This window comes from Ictalurus furcatus, chromosome 8 (genome assembly GCF_023375685.1).
Source record: "Ictalurus furcatus strain D&B chromosome 8, Billie_1.0, whole genome shotgun sequence".
Lineage (NCBI taxonomy): Eukaryota > Metazoa > Chordata > Actinopteri > Siluriformes > Ictaluridae > Ictalurus > Ictalurus furcatus.
In genome coordinates, this window is record NC_071262.1 from 2,161,671 (window position 1) to 2,188,075 (window position 26,405).

General features: G+C 40.2%; 1 protein-coding gene across 4 annotated transcripts in view; it reads right to left on the bottom strand.

The window, feature by feature from the left end:
- Positions 1 to 4,333: 4,333 nt before the first annotated feature.
- Positions 4,334 to 26,405, bottom strand: part of csnk1a1 (casein kinase 1, alpha 1) — a 42,387-nt gene continuing 20,315 nt past the window's right edge. The window contains exons 5-11 of one of the 4 annotated variants that reach the window (XM_053630280.1): positions 26,121 to 26,204; positions 16,874 to 17,013; positions 15,998 to 16,076; positions 15,433 to 15,507; positions 15,105 to 15,211; positions 14,722 to 14,834; positions 4,334 to 9,087 (exon numbers count right to left, since the gene is read on the bottom strand). In XM_053630280.1, the coding sequence (XP_053486255.1) occupies positions 9,080 to 9,087; positions 14,722 to 14,834; positions 15,105 to 15,211; positions 15,433 to 15,507; positions 15,998 to 16,076; positions 16,874 to 17,013; positions 26,121 to 26,204 (606 nt within the window). In that variant the 3' untranslated portion in view covers positions 4,334 to 9,079. Of the gene's footprint in view, positions 9,088 to 14,680; positions 14,835 to 15,104; positions 15,212 to 15,432; positions 15,508 to 15,997; positions 16,077 to 16,873; positions 17,014 to 26,120; positions 26,205 to 26,405 lie in introns of those variants that run through there. The other 3 variants (XM_053630278.1, XM_053630281.1, XM_053630279.1) reach the window with 3 other exon arrangements.

Below are 26,405 nucleotides of genomic sequence, written 5' to 3' on the forward strand. Positions count from 1 at the left end.
GTTTAACCCCCCCATATTCACTGGTATTCACTATTACAGAGTTCTTTACATAGTGGGTTTTGTTTTTCCATCTAAAATTAAGGAGGATTTTATCGATTGGCCTACATGTTTAATTTTTAGAGAGAGAGACAGACAGAGACATACACACACAGACAGAGACATACACACACAGAAAGAGAGAGAGAGAGAGAGAGAGAGAGAGAGAGAGAGAGAGAGAGAGAGAGAGAGAGAGAGAGAGACATACACACACACAGAGAGAGAGAGAGAGAGAGAGACTGACACAGAGAGAGAGAGAGATGCATAAACCTAGAGATGCCCTCAACATTGGGAGGCAGAATATTGCTTGCTAAGGAGCTACGTCTCTCTGCAAACACAGACAATCTTCTCTGTGGCTTTCCTTTAACGAGATTAACTTGAGATTTAACTGGAATATTACAAATACAATGTGCTACACAATCTTTAACAACCATAAGTGCACATTTATTTATTTTTAAATGAAGGCCTGACGCTTTAGAAAGCATTTTTATACGATTGGTCGCTAAATGGATTTGGGAAGCGTCCCTTAAAGATAGCATGGTGTCATTCACTAATTCAGTGGTTTTCAAAGAGGGGGCCACCTGGGGGGCCTCAACAATTTGGTGTGCCCATCCCTCCCACTAGTATGTTTTCTCTTTCTCAGACAACCACACACAATCAATTCCTAATGTAATGTAAAGATGTTATTAATTTAAAAAAAAAAAAAAAAAAGGGGGATATATTCAGAAGTCTGTATTTTTAATGTGTTTTAAAGACATCTTGCAAAAGGGGGGCCTCGGTCAAATGTTCATGCCATTTGCGGGAGGCCTTGCCCTGGAAAAGTTTGGGAACCCCTGCACTAACTGACGAATAATATTTTGCCTATCCGCTACACAGATACCTTGAACACGACTTTCACTTACAGACATCGAAAGCAGCTCTAATGAGTCGAAGGACTTATAAAAATCTAAAAAGAGAATGAAGCGGTCCTCATGGATCAATTCTGAATAATCTAATAAATCAATAACTAATCATATTGTTAGCAATATCAAGGTCTTTTTTTTTCCTCCCATGAAACCGGATTGCGTCTCTTCTATTATGGAACCAAGTACAGATTTTAATATCTTTTAAAAAAAATAATAGAGCTAGGACTTTGTAGTCATCGCTAAGCAAACACATGGGACGCCGGTTGTCAAATCTTTCTTGGGTTTTGGGATTAGAGTAATTAGACCTTGGGTCAAGGGTTGGGGGAAGAGATTCATTCTGTATGCTTTCTTCAAAGACCTTAAATAAAAAGGGGATAGTTTTTTTCCCCCCCAACACTCTGAACCAAAAATCTCAACTTGTGTAGCACATACTTTCCATGTTCATTCCTATATTTTGAAGATTACAGAAGGATTCGTTGACACAATTTTGTATTAAAAGAAACGGCAATAAATCTAACTATTTTAATATGACCAGATTTTATATTTTTAAATATGTATGTAAATAAGCGCATGTTTAATAAGATTCTATCTGCATAGCTAAACATCTTATTTTCAGAAAACTTGGTAATGCAAAAAATGGTTGTAATAACGTATTAATTTATTAGTAAAAAAGTCTCATGATAATACCATCACAATAAAATTTCTCACCTATTCACCTGTAGCGTCTCGCCTCAAGTCCATCCTAGATTCCCATAGCAGGAACAGTTGGTTGGAGTACCTTATCGAGTGGGAAGGGTATGGACCAGAGCTGGGTCCATACCCAAAATTACAGTTATTTAGATGTACACGCCTCGTCAAGTCATTTGTGAAGTATTTGATGTGCCAGAACAGGTAGCACTTGAAAAGCACTACAGCAGGCTCTTAAACACACTCCTGTTAAAGATAAATCATGTCATATATTTTCTCACCTTTAATGAGCAATGGCAGAGTATACAGATAATGTGAAAAATAACCAGAAACGTTTTTTTATTGGGAGTGGAGAAATAAAACTTTACAATAATATAGTTGCAGAAGTGTGTACACTCCTAAACTAATACTCTGTTGAAGAATGTTCTGATTTTATTACACCACTCGGTCTTTTGGGGTAAAAGTCTAACCTCGTGAGACATCTCGACTTGGCGATATTTTCCCCATTCTTTCATGCAAAAACATTCTAGATCCATCAAATTGTAAAGGGCATCTCCTGTGCACAGCCCGCTTCAGGTCACCTCACTGAATTTACGTTCGATTCAGGTCTGGGCTCTAGCTAGGCCATTCAAGAACTTTGAAGTTTTGGTTGAGACGTTCCTTGGTTGATTTGGATGTAATTTTTTGGGTCACTGTCATACTGAAATGTGAAATTCCTTTTCATCTCCAGCTTACTAGCAGACATCTGAATGGATGGATGTACTCTTTGGGTCACTGCTCTCTTCACCTCTTCGTCTTTAAAGATGGTCGCCGTTTAGTGATGTCATCACGGGAGGGAGGCGGGAGCGAGGTAGGCTAGGGCAGGCTGGAAACTCTGGGAGGGAGTTCGGACCTGTACGCAAAAAACACGGCACAATACACACGAAACAAGACTTCCCACAAACACGAAGAGAACCTAATTACACAAATAAGACAAAAATATTACACTTATTTATTTATTGAGGAAATTTATCCACTGTTACATAACTGAGACTGGGTGGGGAAAAAAAAAAAAAAAAAAAGTGTGTAACCTGCTAGGATAAGCAATCAATTGGAAGGTGACATTAGACTCCGGTGTTTTCACTCAATGGGATGACAACCAGGTGTGAGTGAGTTTTAAAAGAACATGGATCTATCAGTCTGATCTTCACATGTTTATGGAAGTGTATCATGGCATAAACAAAGGAGATTTCTGAGGGCCTCAGAAAAAGAAATGTTGATGCTCATCAGGCTGGAAAAACCATCTCCAACGAGTTTGGACTCCACCAATCTACAGTCAAGACAGATTGTGTAGAAATGGAGGAAATTCAAGACCGTTGTAACTCTCTCCAGGAGTGGAGACCAACAAAAGATCTCTCCAAGAGCAAGACGTGTAATAGTCTGCGAGCTCACAAAGGAACCCAGGGGAACTTCTAAGCAACTAAAGGCCTCTCTCACATTGGCTAATGTTAATGTAGAACACTGAACAACAATGGTAGTGTTGCAAGGAGAAAGACACAGCTCTCCAAACAGAACATTGCTTAAGTTAGCAGTTCATGTGAAGAAACCCACCAACATCAGAGATGAAGCTGATCTATACTGAGGAACGGGCTAAAATTCCTCCAAGCACATCTTATGCATGTACGAGTTGAATTGTGACCTTATTGAAACATGTTAAATATCCACAAAATAGCTCGTATTACATCTAATAAAACAAAATGACACTCCAAAACTGTAGTTAATGCCACTCTATTAAGACGATATAGGCTCCGCCCTCATTTCCACCTGGTGGCTGATGCCAAGATAAAAAGGAAGGATGGTTTTTTTTTTTTTTTTTTTCGGTCCAGAAAGCAAACAATGTCTTCAGTGAGGAAGTTTCTAGAAGAATTTCTAGTGGGGCCAGACAGAATTGCATGGAATGCAGTCAAAGAATGTTTCTGAAAATTTTCTTGGGAACTTCAGCGCACCAAACTGGTTACGCCCAGCTGGTCGAGAAAAATGCGTACAAGCGTACAAATTCACATTTAGACTCGGGTGCAAATATTGGTGTAGTCGGTGATGAACCCGGTGAAAGGTCTCGAGAGGAAAAAAATAAATAAATAATGTAATAGTCATTTAAGAACCGTCATTCAACGACAAGCATCAGTGAGAAGTACCAGGACACTAAATACGAGTGGAAATCGGCAAAACAAGAAGAATCAGAAGAAAAGAAAGTCAGTGGACCCATTTAAGTGTGCTGGCAGCATCAAACAATAATATAAAAGTCAAATTTCAATAAACGTCTAAATTATGTTACTCCAAAATCCCATGCGATGCAAACTTGAAATTATATTTGTGTTCAGTTTGAAGAGCTCCATCATGAGCACACTTTGGGTTAAAAATAAATAAATGAACAAACAAACAAACAATAAACCCTAGCCCCTAACCCTCAGCTGTCCAGCGTTATTGAGGTTCACGCTCTCCTGAGTAGTTCGACACAAGTTCTGCGAAGAATACCCCAAGGACTATTTCGTAAAAGTAGGTTTCACATGCTATGCAAATTTTTACAAAACCAAGTGGGTAGAGCTTAACGCTCCAACTCGCAGAAACAAGACTAGGGGAACATAAAGTGGAAGATAGTGGAGATATTTGAGAACAGCAGTCAGTAGGCAATAAGTAAAAATGCGAGAGATTAAAAAGTACAGAAATTGTGGTAAATGTTTTTAATGTCAATACAAAACTGATTACATTTTTATAAAGCTTTTCATTTAGTCTGTTTTAATATTTGGTCTTGTAGTCTGATATGGCAACCCAAAAAGAGGAAGAAAAAAAAAAAACAACAAAAAAAAAAAATTAAGAGTTCAGTTGAACAGTCAGACCACCGAGTTGAACAGACATCATATTCCGACATGTTTGATAGACAGGTATTGGGAAGGGCAAAAAAAATATTAGTAATCGCACCCATCCTCTTTGAACTGCTGCCATCAGGTAGAAGGTACAGACTTCCCATAGACAGGCATTGCAGACTTCAACAATCCGGTGTAATATATGCAACAAAAGTTAACTACAGAGCTTTTACTATACCATAATTTCCCCCAATAGTCTTAACCCAGCATTTTCATAGTCCAGCTTCTATTTGTTATTTTTTAACAGATTGTCGTACGTCTTATCTACTCCGCATGTAATCCATCACTTTTAAAACATTTTTTTAGAATTGTTCTTAATGGTTGTTTTAATGGCGCCACTCAGGAAGAAAAATTCCCATACGGGAAAATAAATCTGATCGACTGTTGCTGTAACTGAGCGAGTATCCCATCCCTCAATCTCAAACGGCAAAGGAGACGTTTCAGTACCTCGCTGGGTCGTCACCATGGTTATGAGTGTTATAATGTAGTGCCATGTGCGTAGGAGCCATTATACATGGGGACATGTCTCAAATCTCAAACTTTATTTCGCATTGCCTGCCCGTCTCCGAGGATCTTCAAATGAATCCATTTGAGCAAAAAGTCCATCACTGCAAGATGAGAAGCAAAACCTGGTATGGATTATGCAATGAAAGCGGAATGGATTCATTTGGAGATTACTAGAATATTCCGTCCGTGGGGGGGGGGGGGGGGGACAAAAACAACAAAAGCTAGTGTCCTGAGGTGAGGGCGGTTAAGACACAGCACAGAGACGCTCTCGAGCACACTAACGTATAGATCAGGGGTGTCCGGTCTTATCCGGAAAGGGCCGGTGTGGTGCAGGTTTTCATTCCAACCGAGCAGGAGAAACACCTGATTCCACCTGTTTAATCAGTTGATCTTAGCTTTCAATAGACACAGGTGTGGCTTCTGCTCGGTTGTTATGAAAACCTGCACCCACACCGGTTCGTTCTGGAGAAGATCGGACACCCCTGATATAGAGGAAAGATTTTCCACTTTGTATTTGAGGTAGGATATCGTAGCTATTTCAGCCCACGAAATCACCGATTGTTTGCAATTTTGTTGTCGAGATAACGATTTCGCCTACGGAACGGTCCAATAATTGTAAGTTGTACGGATAGCTACCAGTTAGCCAGCGAGTTCACGTCACACCGTGTTGGATGTTTGGGACGGGGGCGCCATCGTGTGAGGATCGCACGCACCGTTGGCGAGTTGGAGACCGAATTTCCATTTTCGGTCGTGATTCTGGAAAACGTCCCTTATTAAATAAAGTAGATTATGCAGTTTTATTGTTATGTAGTAGTTTTTGTTCCAGTTATATTAAAGTCCGTCTCTCTGACCGCGCACCCGAGTCTTTATAATCTCCCCTCCCCAGGCTGAGTATTCTCAATCTTCCGTCACTACAAATACCCTCTTACAACCACATTAATTAGTACATTCTGTTCCCAAAAGTCATTCAAAATTAGCATTTAAGTGCTTTATTTTTTAAAAAATTAATAAATAAAAATCTCAGAGCCCCTGAACCCCACTAGCAGCATCCCCCCAGGTTCAAAAACTCCTACACCCTACGCCCCTAGCGCAAGATAAACATGGGCTCAATCCTCCTTTAATTCTTATATAGTGCATGAATCCAATTATATTCCAGATTAATCTGATCAATAAATATCTTATTGTTGTGTTTCTTTAAAAACACCTCGACGACCATGTAACGCAAGTAGTGAGTAATTCAGAAACTATCCTTCCTATTAGCCCTCACCACTTCACAAAGATAATCTGACAAGCTTGGCCTGTGCTTTGTTAGCTGGTAGGATTAAGATGGATTATCTAATGAGTGATGGAATGCTAGTGGAGCTATGTCTCAAATGTTCATTTTTACCAACAGAGAAGGAGGTACAAGTTGAACCAGGTCGGCTTGTGATTTGGCAGCTGGTCAGACCCAGTTAGATAAAGCCATCAATCCTCAACACACTGTATGAACATTCATGACCAGTTTAAGCTGAGAAATTTAAGTCTGTTGGCTATATCTAGCATAGCAAGCTAGTTCAGTCCATTAGGCTCTCGTATTTCCTTTACAATCTAGGCTCAGCCTACAGTCAGTGTTTTAAAATTCTCACATGGCTTACCATGATTTAGCCTCATCAGTCATGAACCACAAAGAAAAAGCTGCTGCACATAGTCCCACGGTGAGGTGAACGCAGGCCATTTCACACTCATCTTCCACCCTCCAGAATGAAAACAAGATTTGAAAAAAAGCCATTAGTTGCCAATGAGTTTCATTTACAGTCGTGATCATTTTTCAAATTTGAGTGCAGCCAAATGTATAGCTACCTGCTACAATCAAAACTGCATATCAGGAGAAGACTGCCGACTTGCCGCCAAACAGCTGGGTCACTCCCCCAAATCTACACCTTCGCATGTTCTCCCCTTTCTTCCCATTCCCCTTTAACCATATTTAGTGACCAGTACCAGGGTCAATGAGATTCTGATGTTTTGTGTTGTGCTATAATTATGAACCAGTGCAGTCGTACTGTTGGTGTACTTACAGTCAACACCGTGGAGACGGCTGCCAGTGCCATTTTATTGTGGGTAAGGAATTTTTAAAAAATGTTTCTTTTGATTTTTGTTTAAGGGTGGAAGGGTTTTGTCTTTTCGGCCTGGCTTACCCCAATATTAGCGATCGATGGATTATATTTACATAGGCTTGGCTAATCGAATATTCAATGTTCACAGATTCTGGCACTTTAAAAGGGTAAAGACGTGATTCTTGGGCAATTTTTAGCAAATTTGAAAAAAGGACAAATATTCAAAACTGTACCTTGATGTGGTTTTTATATATACACACACAATCCCAGAATATAATGATAGGAACAAAAAAAAAAAAAAAAAAAATTGTTTTTTTTTTTTTTTTTTTAATAGCCATTTTAGATGACATCCACGAAGGTGCGTTCATATTTAACAGCTATAAAATCTTGCATTTTGTATTTAAACACAAAACACACTTAGTTTCAAAGTGGCTGCATAGAAAGAAACATAAGAGGCGTTTTTAAATTATAGTCTGGGTCAGTGTTTCTCAGAAGTCATTTATTCTGACATGCTAAAAGGGAATAAGTTACACTTCATAGAACATCCAGCAATAAAATACTTTAAGCTGGTCAGGAGTAAGGTAGAGGAGGTTGGTGAAGAAAAAAAGGAGCAGGATGCGGGGTGGGGGACAACCCTGAAAACCATATTACTGGTGCGTTGTGGCTAAAATCAGAAATTCAAGCTGATCTTCCCTCAAAAGGACCCAAACATATACAAAAAAAAAAAAAAAAAAAAAAAAAAAAGAAACCCTACAATATACTTTCTGCAATAAAGAAGAAAGAAGGAAAGAAAAAAAAGGAAGAAAAGAATACGGCGCAATAGACCACCACTAGGAAAAAAAAAAAAAAAAAAAAAAAATGCTGCTCACAGTCCCATGGGTGTTCAACAGAATGAGCGTCACCTCAAGGAGCAACAAAAACACCTTTTCCCCCAAACCAAATGTTATTCAAAAGAAAGTTCTACAAAACATTTTCCTGATTAAAAAAAGAGCACTGTGGCTATCAATGAGTTTTTTTTTTTTTGTTTTTATGTAATGGAGGAAAAAAACAAAACAAAAAACGAAAAAAAAAAAACAAAAAAAACCCTCAGATCAAATGATGCATACAATTTTTCTTCTAAGCACTTAACATATAAGTTTACTGAAGTGTCTAATTTATAATGAATATGCTTCTGTGGAGTTCATTCTTTTATTCGTTTTATATTTCTGAATATCAAGTACAATAACTGTTAATGCAGCGTTCTAGACAGAAATCTAGTAGTCACTAGAATTTTTCAGCTTCGCACGAGAAGCTCTTCTGCAACGTCAAAGCAGGCAGAACCTTACGCTTTCCTCTTTCCTTTCAAAAACAACAACAGTTGCCTGCTTAGGAATAGCCAGGATTTCTTTTTATGACCGGGTTGAATTTTAATTTTAGAAGGGAAAAAAAAAAACAAACAAAACAAACAAAAAAAAACAAAACAACAAACTGTTCAATCCGACAGTTGGAGCTCAGGACAGCCAGTGATGTAAGACAAGAACGTTTTCCTGAAAGTTTTCCTGAACGAGAGAACTTGAGCAAACCTTCGATTCGCACAGTTACACCCTCAGAAAACCAGATTGTTTTCGGAGGTTTTTTTTTTGTTGTTGTTGTTGTTGAAGAATCGTTCTGGAAAAAAGGTGACGGAAGGCAGGGACAGAAAATGAGTACAACTTCAAATTCCATACCAAGCCTGCCCTCTTTGTGGATATACTATATACATACGTTAGACATATATATAGATATATGCGGAGCATGTTACCTATATATACACTGATTACATACGTAGTATATGAAACCTAGTTCTTATAAGAAGAGGAAAAGAATGTCTGACGTGGAGAATTTGGTTCTAAATGCTGGGATGTGATCTGAAGGCAAATCCTGCTAAGACCTTTCTTCTCTTCTTTGCGTTATTAAACTGCCTTAATGCTTAGAAACCTGAGAGAGAGAGAGAGGGAGGGAGAGAGAGAGAGAGAGAAAGAGAGAGAGGGAGAGAGAGAGAGAGAGAGGGTTAAACATTTATTTTAAATTGCACCACTATAGTCATTGTAGACACTGGACCCCGCAAAAATAAATAAATAAATAAATAAATAAATAAATAAAAGAAGTTGCTTGGCCCTCGTTGGAGTGACGGGATAACTAGAAGAGCCAAAGCTAGTCTCAATATAGAGCTCCTTGTACAGCATATACTAGCGATCTAACCCCAAGATAACTTAAAAGATTAAAATATATATTTTAAAAGCTACGTCTTATGAGCATTTATCTGTGAAATTCTATTCGGGTCACTTGCAAGGTTTTAGAAAGGGTACGTCAAGACAAATTTTGGAGAATACTTTCTTTTTGATGTATGCTACTTTCGCGTTAAAAGCACAAGCAACGTGACGAAGCGGCGTGAACGCTGCGTGTTCGGCACGAGTGACGGGTACGTTACGAGCGCTGTAATCGTCCAAAGTGTTCACAGGTTTAATATCTACTTGAAGGGGATGGGGGGGAGAAGAGAAGAAAAAAAAAATCCAACACAGTCACCCCACCCCCTTAAAATGGAAGGTGCATGAAGTAGAAGACGGGTTCCAAGCTGAACTCGTTTCTGTTTTTACACAAGGCGTGACGTATAAATTTCCACTTTGTAGAACTCGACGATATTAACCAAGACTGTTGTGATCAGATGGGTCACCACTGGCAAACATTCATTCTCATCTTGTAGAGAACTTGAGAAAATGGCCTCATGACGCTCAGTATAGCGCTCTGATCGTTTGGTTTTTGCTAAAGCGGTTATCGTTGAATTCGGACTGTTGGAGAAAGTGCTTTGATGGGAACCACGATGTTGTATTGGAAGATAAATGTTTCTATTATTTTTGTAATGACGGTGGCTGAACAAGACATGCGGTCTGCTGTTCGCATCCACAGTGCAGACACCGACCGCTACACACCAGATCAGCAGCTCATCCACAAACTCACACATTATCGAACGCCAATTTAACGTCAGTGTATTTCGGGGAAGGACAGAGAGGCGTTCGTTCTGCCAAACTCTAACGGAACCTAATGCTGTTCGGGACACGAGAGACGCACCGCTCGATGTGCTGCCCTGGCCTTGAAATCCCCCAGATCCCAACCTGATCGAGCAGCTATGGGATGCGCTACAACAATAATTCCAATCCGTGGTGGCTTGACTTCACAAGTTACCGGACTCGGAGATGCTGCTAACGTCTTGGTGCTAGATACCCCAGGGTATCTACCCTTCAGAGGTCTTGTAGAGAACATGACTCGGCAGATCGGAACTGTTCTGTTGGCATATGGTCAGAATGTTTTGGCTCAACCGTTACTGTGTACACACACCTCAAAAAAGTTGAATATCGTGGAAAAGTACTATTTTTTCCCGATTTCATTTAATCCAGAAAAGTGGAGCTTTTCATATATTCTAGATTCATTATGCATAAAAGTGAAATATTTTGAGCTTTGTCGTGTTTTAAATCTCTTACAGCTCATGGAAATAAATCTAGTATCTCAAAATATTAGAATATAAAATGTATAATACAGAAATGTATGTTAATTTATGCGCCGATACTCGGACGGGGCTTTAATCCTTTTACATGAATTTCTGCGTCAATGCGGCGTGGCATGGAGGCAATCAGCCTGTGGCACTGCTGAGGTGGTACGGAGCACTTTATTACGGACACTAAACTAATACTGCGTAGGCCTCCCTACCCCCTACCAGCCTCACTTCTTTGTGGCATGGATTCCACCAGATGTTGCAAACGTTCCTCTGAGATTCTGATCGATGTTGACATGACTGCATTATGCAGTTCCTGAAGATTTTTCAGGTGCACTTTCGTGCTGCGAATGTCCTGTCCTACCATCCCAAAAGTGTTCTACTGGATTCAGATCAGGTGACTAGGAGGGCCACTGAAGAACACTGAACTCTGTAAAGTTCATGAAACCATCTTGAGATGACTTTTGCTTTGTGACGGTGCGTTACTATGCTGGCAGAAACCATTAGAAGCTGGGTAAATTGTGGCCATGAAGGGACGCACATGCTCAGCAAAAATACTCAAATAGGCTGTAGCATTCAAGCGATGACTGACTGGTATTAATGGGCCCAAGGAGATTCGCAGCATGTATGTGCACCTGAAAAACTAGCAAAATGCAGTCATGCTTCTAACATCTTGTGGAACCCATGTCATGAAGACTTGAGGCTGTTTTGAGAGCAATGGCTGGCCCTACCTGCTATTAGTATAGTGTTGCTAATAAAGTGCTCAGTGTATGTACGCACGTACACACAGCGAGAGAGACACACAGAGAGGGACAGACAGAGAGAGAGAGACAGACACACAGAGAGGGACAGACACAGAGAGAGAGAGAGAGAGACAGACACACAGAGAGAGAGAGAGAGAGAGAGACAGACACACACAGAGAGAGAGAGAGAGACACAGAGAGAGAGACACAGAGAGAGAGAGAGAGAGACACAGACAGAGAGAGAGACACAGACAGAGAGAGACACACACAGAGAGACACACACAGAGAGACACACACAGAGAGAGAGAGACAGACACACACAGAGAGAGAGAGAGACAGACACAGAGCGAGAGAGAGAGACAGACACACAGAGAGAGAGACAGACACACAGAGAGAGAGACAGACACACAGAGAGAGAGACAGACACACAGAGAGAGAGACAGACACAGAGAGAGAGACACACACACAGAGAGAGAGAGACACAGAGAGAGACAGACACACAGAGAGAGACAGAGAGACACACACAGAGAGAGACACACAGAGAGAGAGACACAGACACACAGAGAGAGAGACACAGAGAGAGAGAGACACAGAGAGAGAGAGAGACAGAGAGAGAGAGACACAGAGAGAGAGAGAGAGAGAGACACAGAGAGAGAGAGAGAGAGAGAGAGAGAGAGACAGACAGACAGACAGACAGAGAGAGAGAGAGAGAGAGAGAGAGAGAGAGAGAGAGAGAGAGAGAGAGAGAGTGAGAGAGTGTTTGCTAACATTGTGATGCTACTTGATCTATTTCAGTTGTGTTTTGGGGGGCTTTCTCCTGTCAGTCTCCTCTTCAGGAGGTGAAATGCATGCTCTATTGTGTGACTGACTTGGCCAGTCTAAAACCTGCCAGCACCTGCCAAGACCTCCACCAAGACATTAACAGCAGATCGTTCAAGTTGATGCTATCCACCCCTTCTGCATGCATGTGTTCATGCCCAGAGACACTCGTAGACACTGGCCACTTGGCTAGTTTCGCTGTGATTGACAGGGCAGAGAGCATGCTGCCCCTCCCAACCAGAGAGCACAGATCATTTTCGCTCTCTGGACTCGTGGCCACGGAGTGCTGTAGCATCATTGGAATTCAATCTCACCACCTCTGGACGATCGGCTGAATGCTTTTCTGTTTCACCAGACGTTATACTTGCACTACCTTTAAAAGGAACCCGACTATGAAGACTTGTAGGCCTTAACACACACTAATTGCCCTCTCCGACTAAAATACGCCGTTAGAAATACATGAAATATGTTCGTTACTTTAAAAATCTTTAATATTTAATACATATTTTAACCTACAGAGGCCGCCATTACGTGACCTGCGCGGTGCACTGACTCGGAGTCGATGACGTAAAATGGTTGCACTTAGCTACTAGCCCCCGCAGCAGGAAAAGAACGCCACGCTGTGCTGCTTTCGGCTGTAATCTTCTAGTTCTTGTGTGCTGTGATACAGGGGATGTCGAAATATAATCAAACCCGTAAGCATCTTGTTAGTGCGTTCTTTCTGTACATTCTCATAACGTAAGGCTCCTGTAAAATTCGCCTAAAACGCCTAGCCGAGACATACCCAAAGTAAAATTAAAGCAGTTCTTGAACCATTTGGAGTACATGCATGCTTTTGGTCTCTTTTGAAAGCTGAACTAAATATTTTTTACACGATTGGATTGTTATAGGATGATGCAGGATGTTACGCATCAGCGGATTACTATGGGGGGAATTGCCGCCGTTTCCTAAGTGTTTGTTTCTATGTTGGTGGTCTGGCAGAGACGTTGATTGTAGCTGCTGTTGTAACCGTATCTCAAAACGGTTTACATCAATTGTATCACAAGAATCTTAGCTTTCCAAAGAGTACCTTCATACACACAGAAGCTGTGTAGATAGCATAGATTTTCTCAAAACATGGCGGAACTGTAACAGGATTAAGGCGAGATGGCTGATGATCTCTAAAATGACTGATCTTAGAATACGTTTCATCATAAAACGATTAGTTTACTCTATATGCTTACCTTGAACAACAAACGCTCTCGTCGGCATAGACGTGCAATCGCTACACAGACACCGTGGATTTTACCCTCGCCTCTCTGATCGTCTTCATTCTGATGTACATTTTGAGCAGCGTCTTCTATGTTAGCCTCCTCGCTTAAGTTACGCTCGGGTTCAAACTGAAAAGGCTACAGATGCGTTTATATCGCTGTAGGGTTGCTGGAGAATCAAGACCGCCGAAACCATTTGACGTCACTACCCAGAATTCATTATAAACAGCAACGGCGCCCTACGAGTGCAAGGATTTTTATTCTTTATAAAAACAAACAACAAAAAAAAACCCTGACATCTAGAGTGTTTCTGTAGAGGGGATTTATATAGCGGATGTCAGCGTTAATCTAATAAACCATACAAGTCTTCATAGTCGGGGTTCCAACAGAAGTGATCAAGCTACACACACACACACACACACACCCCCCTTCAGGTCACAATGGCAGTCTTAAATTAGGTGATAGTAAGCTTGTGAATTAAGGAAATAATTAAGGTTTTCATTTGACTCACCCTCATGTTTTCCACTTCATGCACCACGTAACATCACGTGTAAACAAAACAACTATGTACAATGCTGTAATCCCAGAACCCCCACTAGAACTCTTCTGCAACCTCCAGCCTATTTATTAAATCAATCAATCAATACACTGTTAAATATTGAATCAAGTTGAACAATTCGACAGAAGGTTTTAATAGAGTTTCTTTGGCAAAATTAATACAGTAAACAAAAATCACTTCCACTCATGTGGTAATAGTGGTGTACTTGATCATTCCAATAAAAAGTATTATAGAGTTAGGACTACTGATTAGGAGAAATAATGCCAACTCAAGCATGACATCTTAAAAAAAAATAAAAATAAAAATAGTTATTTCACAGATATCATGATTATAATTGGACATTTAGAGAAAGGAAGAAGAAACCCTTAATCCCAGATAATAGAGACTTTGTCAAAGTTAGTAGTCAAATTTCCCAAGGACGTCTTTGCACCTGCAAGACCTTTATTTATTTATTTATTTATTTATTTATTTATTTATTTAAACAAAAAAAAAAAAACTTTTTGTGGGCCCTCCTTCAATTTACACCATTTGTTCATATTAATGAATCTTCCAAATTTAGTGTGTTTGGATTTTACATCTCCGTTTAAAAAAAAAAACAAATAAAACAAAAACATAATTCAAACTATTGGTGTCTTACTTTGCATTGAAAACGTCACTTGGCTGTTTGCTACTAACCTTTCATGTTACTCTTGGGTTTGTCAGTTTGCTTGCCTGTAGGGGTCTGTGCCTGTTGCCCCTGTCCTCCTGTGGATGCTGCTTGCTGTGCTGCTTTCTGCTTAAGCATGGTCCAATCGAACGTGTAGTCGTACTGGTGGTTCAAAGTCCTGAAGAAGATCCAGTGAACCGTAAACAGGCATCAAAATAAGAGCACAAAAATAGTCGGGGGGGTTTTTTTTTTTTTTTTGAGGCAAAATTCAACTGCTCATGTCCAAGATTCTGGGAGAAAAACATTACTAAAAAGGTGCATGTGCATCACAAAGTTTTAGTTGTTTTCAACAGCACTCTCAATTCGAAAACGAAGATCCGTATTTAAAAAGGTCATAGCACCTGCCCTTGAACAAAGAGCTGGTCTAATGTGTAATACTAACAAGTACCTGAAAAGAATGCGGAACAGCTGACGTAGGTACATGTAATCAGGGGCCTCCTCGAACCGTAGCCCACGACAGTAATTCAGGTACATGGCAAATTCAGCTGGAAAACCCTACACAAAACAAAAAGGGTTTTGGGCTCTTTTTCTTTTAAATAAATACACCCTTGGGGGGTGGGGTAGGGGGGGATTTGGGGGAGAAGACTGATTTTATATATTATATGTACTAGCCAATGTACACGAACAATCCAATCTGTTCTTTGTCTGAACCCAAGCATGCAACATAAATGACAAACGCCATTAAAGTAAAGAACGCCATTTAAAGCGCCACGTACCTTACACAAGACCTCAACAGGAGTCGACATCTTTTTCTCACTAATCTTCTCATATTTCTGTTTCTTTGTGGCAGCCTGTGTAAAGAGCATGAAAAAGGATGATTTGTCACTCATTACTATATCCATCACATGTAAACACACTCACTGGCCACTTTATAAGGAAAACCTGTAACCTTCTCATTTATTTAAAAAAAAAATAAAAAAAAATAAAAATCCAAACTGCCAACAAAGTGGTAGTGCAATACATAAAATCACGCAGATACTAGCCAAGAGCTTCAGTTAAGGTTCCTATCAGAATTTTGGGGTGTGGGGGAGGGGTTTGTAACAAATTTGTATGTTAAGAATACCCTTAAAATATCACATCTTTCAAACAGGGAGAAAGCAAGAAAGCTAGTAGATAGAAAATGGACCTTAAGTTCCTGAACACGAACGTGTAAGTGTGACAAACTAGAAGAAAGCAATTTGATGTGTGATCTAGACGTTTAACTTTATAGTTACGTTCTAATGCATGACTTTCGCGTCGATATGCGCTGCTAAGAGTTGAACGAGCGTGCCTTGAGCTTACCTTCAGTCCCTGCCAGGGCAAGCTGGTTCTGTTGAAGTACATCAACACGTAGCCTAGAGATTCCATGTCATCTCGACGACTGTTGGAGACAAAATTATTTCATTTAAAAACAGCAGACTATATTAAATACCGGGACCGGCGAATCCAAAACCACTTCGGCTTTCAAGTGTTCGGATTCATCACAATTATGCTAATTAAAAAGCTTCACGAGGCAGACAACCCTCTGCTCCGCCTGTCTATTCGTGTCGCGTAAGAGACGTCTGAATTCTCGGCTCTCTCTACGCTAGTACCTTTTTATACAACAAGGTTAAAAATAAAATAAATAAATAAATAAAATCACCAATTACACCTCTGCGAGTGTTTCTGTAGGCTACGTATCGGAAAAAATGCCTGATCACAGTTTACGAACATTAACATCTGATCACGATTTCATCAATTATTTCAGCCAAGACTTGGAATTGCGACCATTTTGGCCGCGTACACTCCTTGACTTAAATACACATTTATCGACAAACATGAATGAACATCAGACGGTATGTTAAAAAAAAATAAAAAATAGAGTACTGCGTGCAGAATTTCATCATCTCTCACGTAATGACCCAATCCGTGTTTTAACCGCGGAAAGAAAAAATTTAATTGGAAAAAGTCACAAAACATGGAGAGAAAAAAAAAGTGACTGAAATTGAACCGAACTCTTTAAACAGAGTTCTTAATGTCAATTTGGAGAACATGGCAAATTTTGTATAAAAGTTTTTACGAAAGCAAAGCGTTAGAGAACTAATGCATAGAAAATTAAACAAACAAACAAAAAAAGTTATGCAATGGTCTGTGCTAAAAATATAGGGTTGGCATGATGGTGTAATGCTGTCTTCGCACCTCTGTTCTATGCCCAAATGTGCATTGATGCTAGCATAGCGGGCTGTGCCTGTGAGATTTTTGTCTTCTCTGTAGGGTATGTGCTGTCGCGTCCTGTTGTCCCGGTATTTTTTGGCCAGACCAAAGTCAATGAGGAACAACTGCAAAGAAACAAAAATCAGAACACGGGTGTTAAACTCATTTGTCTGAAATACATCTATACAATTTCACCTGCCACCTTAAATATAAACACAAGAGGAGACATTGGAGGAAGTTTGGGAATTAGTGAACCCTTAAAGACACATGTTCTGGACATGCTTAAACAAATAATAAACTGGTCGTTAAATGAATTTTGGGGGGGGGGGGGACAACAAAAAAAAACAACAAAAAAACCCACAAAAAGTCAAGTTGTATGCCACATTATTTCAAAAGGAGCAATGATCACAGAGGCTGTCCATCCTGGTTTTCAAAAGGTCTGTGGACACCACATGGTACAGTTGAAGTTCACATTCACCTTATGTGTAATAATACCATCAAACCCAGTTTTTCCAACAATTCCTGGCATTTCATCGTAGAAAACATTGCCTGACTTGGGTCAGTTAGGATCACGTCTTGATTTCCAGACTGTACAAATGTAATAATAGTACAGAGAAGGATTTATTTCAGCTTTTATTTCCTTCGTCACATTCACAAGTGGGTCAGAAGTTTACAGACGCTTCGTTAGGATTTGGAAGCACGTTAAAGCCTTTACATTGTTTAACTTGGGTCAAACGTTTGGAGTAGTCATCCACACGCTTCTCAGAGTAAGTTGCTGAAATGTTGGCCCATTCCTCCAGACAGAACCGGTATAACCGAGTCAGGTTTGTAAGGCCTCCATGCTCGCACACGCTTTTTCAGTTCTGCCCACACGTTTTCTCGGCTTGAGGTCAGGGCTTTGTGATTGCCAGTCCAATACGTTGACTTTGTTGTCCTTAAGCCAATTTTAGAGGTATGCTTGGAGTCATTGTCCATTTGCAGCTTCCTGGCTGATGTCTTGAGATGTTGCCTCAATATATTCACATAAAATATTCCATCCTCGTGATGCCACCTGTTTTCTGAAGTCCTGCAGCCAAGCACCCCATGCTTCACGGTTGGGATGGTGTTCTCTGGGGTCACAATTTTTCCTCCAAACATAACGGTCATTATGGCCAAACACCTACGTTTTATGTTTCGTCAGACCAAAGGACAATTCTCCAAAAAGTACCGTCTTTGTCCCCATGTGAACGTGCTCACCATTGACTGCTTTTTTTTTTTTTTTTTTAACGGCAATTTTCGAGAAGTGACTTCTTGGTGGTTTATGGTGTTTATACTTGAGTGCTATTATTTGTACAGATGAACGTGGTACCTTCAGGCATTTGGAAATTGCTCCCAAGGATAAACCAGACCTGTGGAGGTCCACAATTCTTTTATTTCTGAGGTCTTGGATGATTTCTTTTGATCTTCCCATCAAAGCAAAGCAGCACAGAGTTTGAAGGTAGACCTTAAAATACATCCTCACAGGTACACCACCAATAGACTCCAATTATCCCATCAGAAGATAATTGGCTCATTTTTAAAAGGCTTGACATTTTCTGGAATTTTCCAAGCTGCAAGCATCTGACCCACTGGAGTTGTGACAGTCAATTAACAGTGAAACAACAGGTTTGTAAACAACTGTTGGAAAAATTAACCTGTGCACAAAGTAGACGTCCTATCCTATACAACCCGCCGAAACTATAGTCTGCTAATATCAAATCTGTGGATTGGTTAAAACAAACAAACAAACAAACAAACAAACAAAAAACCCAAACAGTTTTAATGACTTGTAACTAAGCGTACGTAAACTTCTGACTTCAACTGTATATATAAAAAGTTCAAGTAACGTCATCAAAGTAAGGGTAGACTGAAAAATTTTGGAAAGAAAAGAGAGAGGCCTATACCCCATTATCTTGGTTGTGTTTACAAACAAAATAAAAAGCAAACATTCAGAGCGTCGGTGCTGAACAGCGCCCGTTCCTCTTGGCAAATCGGCATCAATGCCCCAAGCTTATGCGGGTTCCTCTGATGGACTCGAATCCCATTGTACATTTAAGAAGGATCCATCTGGAGATGCAAAGCCTTCTTGAGTCATTTCTAAGCTATGTTCAGGGTCATTGTCTTATTGCACCTCCTGTTCTTCTCCCAAGTCTCAACTTCTCCTCTAACATGTCCTGGTACATCAACCCATCCACTGGTCTCCTTTGATCACATGTACTGCAAGCATATATGGAAACTTCATACGTAATATATTGAAACTCACAATCTCTAACATTTTGAAATGTTACTGGGAGTCCCATTGATGCAAGCCACATTTAAACAAACAGGGTACATGTTATTTTAGGCTTTTGCACTATTCTGACACACTGCAACAGCTTAGTAATCATTTAATTCTTTATTTATCCATTTTTTAAAAATTTTTTTTTAAACAAAGTTCCCTGGTCCCGTTTGCCTAATAATTTTGCAGAAACCCTGAAATACTGATTTGAATGATCTTTATCTACAGGTGACATTCTACCACTTGAAAGCGCACATTAAAAGCATTCCACCGAGTGCACTTTGTCGCTGATTAAAGTTCAAATCTCACGAGAGTCGTAATCGCCACAAAACGGTTAAAAGAGGCATGAGAATGAGTTTTCTGTGATTTCTTCAAGTTTGTAATAATCTGATGGTCAACACAGATATTCGAACCGTGTATTAACGAATGCAACGAAGTTCAGTCTCTTGTTTATTCCCCCGACCTGATGAAAAAATATACTCGAGTGGCCGTCTATTTCCCACCTATGTAAAGGGAACTGATTTTCTTCCTGGCTTTTAAATAACTAAGGTTGATCGGACAAGGACGACATAACACGTAAGCAGATTCCCATGGAAAATAGGAATGAAGTGTTCAGTGTGTTCAACATAAAACAAAGAAATGTGGCACTGCTAGAAATAACATTAAAATAAAAAAAAATTTTTAAAAAATAAAAAGAAGAGGAAGAGCAGAGGGAAGAAAGGTTTTGGAAAAAGCAGGTTGATTCATGGGATGTGCACAATCACTCCAGGGAAAAGCCACCGAATTACCCAATGAGAATACCCTCAATGGAAGGAAGAGCCACGTTCACCTCTTGAACAAATATGATAACTTCAATAGCTACAATACAGTCATGTGCCTCGAGCAGCTACCTATTTTTAAAAAAATAAAACAGTTTGGCATGCATATACACACGCACGTTATATTACCATGCCTAAATGGGTATGTTGGATGCGAGATGAAATCCAGGAACAGGCTGCGTTGCGTTGCGTTGCAGTGTACGCAAGAGAATGTCTCAAAACAATCGACTGGGTCTTCTTAAATTTGACAAAATACCCGCACTTTCCCCAAAACGTTCTCCGTTTCCACAGGTTTTCAAATGGGTGCCTTTAAAATTTCGACACTTTTCCACATCTGCATTCTTGGAAATTCTATAAAATGTTGGTCCGACAGAATAAGTTCCAGATTCAATTTTGAAGCGTTCGTAAAATAAACACCACCTCACCCGCAGAACTTAAAGATAAATCTGTAGACTCTGTCCAAGACCGATAAACTTGGGAAAATTGGAAACTTTGGACCCCCTTCCTCGAGCTGCCAAAACTCAGATCACGGTGTTCTGTGTGAATGTAACCGTGTTTAACACGCGTGTCCGGTTTAATGCTGAGTGATGCACACATGCGGTCAGGTACACGAAGAGTTGGACGTTAACAAAGTTATTGATATTTTAGCGGTCTACGACAAGTTAAAACTGAGTAATGTATACGAGCTGAGAGTGCAGACTTGAAGCTTTAATGTAAGGGTATTTACGTCCAATGAACTGAACAGCACTTTTTATATATGTGGGCCCACCAAAAGTAATTGGACAAACTAATCATATATTAAATTGCCATTTTTAATACTTGCTTGCACATCCTTTGCAGTTAATAAATGCGTGAAGTCCCACTTATACCTGGGGGTGTTTCGCCTTTATGACCTTTAGCAATATATGCTCAATTTAACCGAGGTCAGGTGATTGATTTAGCCATTGCAGAACATTGTATTTCTGTGCCTTTTAAAAAAAAAAAAAAAAAGAAAGAAAACTTTGGTTGTTTTCCAAGTATACTTCGGGTCACCGTCCATCTGCGATGAGTTCTTACGCATTTGGCTGAATCTGAGAAGATAAAGCCCTGTACACATATATATATATATACACACAGTTAACAACAGAGGTGATACTGCACCCCTGTGCAATACCACTTGAACATCAAATGATTCAAAACTGCATCACCTATCAATAATCGCATTATTTCCAAGTTGACACAAACTATTTCCTCTTTTGAACAATCAAACAAATACAGCAAATATTTCAGGAAGACTATATCGGAAACTCCGGCCTCAAAGTATAAACTCGACGCAACAATAGTGAACACACCTGTGACCACGGACACACAACGTGGAAAACCCGCGATCGCTGAAACAAAACTGAGTACCCTTGTGACTTCCAATTAGCCGAATTGCATGAACATGGTTATAAAATGGCCTGTAAACACCAGAACTCTCTCAATTTTGGACCTATGGGCTGTGTATATCTGAATCGTGGCTCGACATGGAAAAGACTTGCTAGAGGGACTGGGGGAAAAAAAAAAAAAAAGATACAGGAAGATTGGGGACCAACTAAAATAATCAGTCCGAACACGGTTGCAGCAGTAATCCGGAGGTATAGAACAAGGCAGAGTACCAGTAAGCAAAGCCGTAGTGGCAGTCTTCCTAAAGATGACACCATGGACAGTGCGCTACTTGCATAATCTTGCTCTGGAAAACAGACCAGCAACAGGGGTCATCAATGGCTTCAGACTTCACACAGGGGTGATCAATGGGAACCTAAATTCCTTTGACAGCTCAGACAGAGTGAAGGACATTGCAAACCCTTCGGCAGAAATCTGCAAGATTCAACTTAATGCTAAAGAACATGAAAAGAAGCCTGAGGAACATCGGGAGCACGCTCGTTTGTCAGAGGCGACCGAGATAAATTTGTTCAGCCCAGATGGGGTCCAGCATGTTTGGTGTGAACCTGCCCAAGACTACCACAGTGAACGCATAGTCCCGACAGTGAAGCAAGGAGGTGGCTGCACGAATGCAAAAAAAAAAAAAAAAAAAAAAAAAAAGTGTTGGGGAGATGACGTTTATAGATGGTACCACGAACGCCCATGCATATACCAAAATACTGGCTGACGAGTTGTCTCCCAGTCTCCAGAAGCTTGGCAGAAAAGGAATATTCCAGAATGATAATCCAAAGCGCAATGCCAAAATCACCAAGAAGAAAAAGAAGTGAAAACTATGACCTGGCCAAGTATCTCACCTGAACTGACTACAACAGAACAACTTCTGGGTATTTTAAAGAGAAATGTAGAACAACACAATCCCTCCAGAAAATAATTTCCTCTGAAGAATGGCAGAACATCTCTCCAGAAATCTGTACAACACTGCATGCCGAGGAGGGTTGAGCGCTGGGGCGCGCTAGGGCTGATCATTTAGGGCTTGAGCTCCGAATGTTTTTTGTCTAACCCTGAATGTTTTTGCCTACAACTGCCGAGGAGTTTAGTGGAAATGTGATGGGAATAAAGTAAATGTTGGTTAAAAACAAACAAACAAACAAACAAAAAACCCACACAGCAGTATAGAGTGGACAGTCCATTGAGAGGCAATGGCAAGTCAAAAAAAAGAATGAAACGAGTCTTCTGTCTTTTTGGCACCACACAAAGAAAGGTAACTTTTAGCTGTTTTGAAACTGTATCCAACCAGCCATTACAGTGAGCAACACACACACACACACACTTGGAAATTTGTGAAACATTTAGAATTTTCCAGAAATGTCCATAAATACGACCTAAACATAATCAAGATTTTCAAGCAAGTCCTAAAAGGAGATTAAGAGAACCCAGTTAAGCAAATGAGAAAAGTATTATAGCTGGTCATTTATTTATCGAGGAAAATGATGTCTGTGAGTGGCAAAAATATGTGCACCTTTTGTTTTCAGTATCTGGTGTGATCCTCTTGTGCAGCAATAGCTAACTAAACGTTTGGGGTGACTGTTGATCTGCACATCGGCTCGGAGGAATTTTATCCCGTTCCTCCGTACAGAACGGCTTCGACTCTGGGATGTTGGTGTGTTTCTTCACGTGAACTGCTCGCTTCAGGTCCTTCCACAACATTTCTATTGGATTAAGGTCAGGACTTTGACTCGGCCGTTCCTAAACATTAACTTTACTCTTCTTTAACCATTCTTTGTTTAGGGTCATTATCTTGCTGCATGACCGACCTTCTCTTGACATTCAGTTCACAGACAGATGTCCTGATATTTTCCTTCAGAATCTGCTGGTATCATTCAGAATTCATTGTTCCATCAATGACGGCAAGTTGTTCTGGCCCAGATGCAGCAAAACAGACGCAAACCATGACACTACCACCACCATGTTTCACAGATGGTATAAAAAGGTTCTTATCAAGGTCGGACTTGGGGAGATTGGGGCCCCTGGGCTTGAGTCAATTTCGGGCCTGACCTACTCTACAGATGACCTTGAATAGAACATCCATCATACACAAGCCCAGTCAAAAACAGAATAATTTATTTATATGTCAATGGATTGAAGCTGGAAAATCCTTTAAGCAGTAAATAAATAGGTCAAAGTCATCAAGCCTTTTGTGCATTGCAATAATTTTACAACCACGCTTCGCAAAACTTCACTCCAATAATTGCATTGCGACTCAAGCCGTTTTTTTAAAACTTGAGAGTCTAGAACTCATCAGCTGCTGCTCTGTTGATGTAATTAAACATAGCCTTTCGATGACCACCGCTATTCTCGTGCTCAGCAAAAAGCCTGGTAGCATGTTTCCAGTCATTATAGCCAGACTCAAAAAGGGATTGACCGTCACCCTCGCCAAAAAAGCGCCAAGCAAAACACCGCACAACTGGTTGAAGGTGAGTCTAGCAACCATTCTCTGGGCAAGTGCTCACCATTCAAATGCTTGTGTTTGAAATGAGCTTTTGGAAAACAAACAAACAATCTCTTCTGATGTTTGTCACGGTGTTCAGAGGCTTTGACATTCACATGGTTATTTTGACAGGACCTTTCCATGCCCTAGTAAGCTCGCACACATCAAGCTGGGTCAGTTGCTAAAGAACCTGTAGGAGCTGTAGGTCTGTCTGGTTCAGTCACTGAAAAAGTTGCCATTTTTTCCCCAACGAGCGAACGGCTTCTGACTGACGAGGTGATGATCCGTTAATGGACTGACCTGCTCCTGAAGGTCAGATCAGCTCCAGCGGTTTCCTCCAGCAGGTTGTTTTCGGTTCCTATGCTGGATTTTATGCAGTGTTTTCCTTTCTCCAAACACAACACTTCTCATTTAGACCAAAAATTCTATTTTGGTCTCATCAGTCTACTCAACATTTTTCCCCCCGACAGCCTTCTGGCTTGTCCGCATGATCTTCGGCATACTGCAGCTGGGCAGCGATCTCTTTCGTTCGTGCCATGATACACTACCACAAATGTGTTGTGAAGATCAGACTCTGATAGATCCCTGTTCTTTAAATAAAACAGGGTGCTCACTCACTCTCACCTGATCATCATTCCAGTGATTGAAATTAACTCACCTTCAAATTAACTGCTAATCCTAGAGGTTCGCATACTTTGGACATTCACAGATATGTAATATTGGATCATTTTCCTCAATAAATAAATGACCAAGTAAAATATTTTTTTGTGTCATTTGTTTAACCAAGTTCTCTTTGTCTACTTTTAGGACTTTGCCTATGTTTTAGGTCATATTTATGCAGATATATAGAAAATTCTAAAAGGATTCACAAACTTTCAAGCACCACCCGTACATACACAGATGCCTCATTGGCAACGTTTTCTTAATACCGTGATTCGTTGCCATTTGCCGTACTGAACGGTCGAGATCGACTATTGCGTCTATATTTAACAGACTTAATACAGCCTGATTACTTTTAATGGAGGCGGGTTGGAATAGTAACAACACCGGGTAAACACACAATTTTATATACAACGATATTAGCCCCTGATGTTTTCAAATCCTAAAAACGCCCCTGATTGAGACGGTCATCAAAAATAAAAAGGTGGACCTACGAAGTACTGAAAAATTTAAAGATTTGAATCTCAGTAATGAAAGGTGTAGTGACGTGTTGCATTGAGTTCCTACTGTGGGGCGTGTATCTTAACACAGTCAATCTAAACTGCTGGTTTCTCGTTTTTACATTAGAGCAAACACCCTCCTGTACAACTTAAGCCCTATTCGGACGGGATTCGATTTCAGGACGTACGTCTGTAATTGTTACTCTAATATTTATCGTCAATTTACACTGGATAAGCGATTTCTGTAGAAATTGGCGAGACGGGCGTGTCTTCGTCGTCCACGTGCTGACGACCCGTGACAGCAGCCCTGTGCGTCATACAATGCAATCAAACGCTGTTTAAACAACTGCTACATACCGTCGTTTCGATTGAGAGATGTTTCGGGAACTTTGCAATAAAAGTGGTCCGTTTGGTGACTGGACTAAATGTCGAGAACTAATAAACTACCTAAATATTAATAATAATAATTTAAAAAAGGGTACCAAACCATGGACTGAGTTTGAAACAAAAGAAAACCCTATCTTCGAGTGCCTACGTACTTGCAAAAATTCCGGGAAAACGCATATCCCACAGGCATCTACGTAATATTTACCAGAGGTTGCTTCGCACGGGATTAGTTTAACCTGGGGGTTATTTTTACAGGCCGTTATATATAGAGAGAGAAGGTCAAAGACGCTGCAATCTTTACCGGAAAGAAAGTCTGGAAAAATAACTGATATGACCAGCTCGCATGGGATTAAAATCATAGAGAAGCTCTGGTAATTACTACATTACCCGGGGATCTCCCCGTATAAAACTAGTCCCATCCGAATAGCCCTATAGAAGTAATGCAATTACTGTAAAGTGATACAATTTTCAATTTAATGATATTGCACAGGGTTCTGTTGTATACTGTACGAGTGTGTGTAAATATATATATATATATATATATATATATATATATATATATATATATATATATATATATATATATATATATATATATATGCGCACACACCCACACGTATATATACATGTATATATACATATATAGAGGCAGCATTATTAGTCGTTTGTAGTTTCAGACCTGGTTTAATCCTGAGAAAGATGGGTCCTGAGAAGAACTAACAGCCAAGCTTCTTTTCCTCTTCCCCACTGGAGATTCTAAACACTAAACAGACAATAGAGGGTGCAGTACATCAAACAGTATTGCTGACAACCCCACATGGCCAACGCAGACAGGCAACACCAAGGCTAAGAAAAAGAACAGGTGGGGGGGAGGGTGAGGGGGGGGGAGGAGCGGGAGCCTATTGCAATCCTTTATAAACCAGCAAGCCTTTTACATGAACCATTAAACTTCTTATGGGAAACC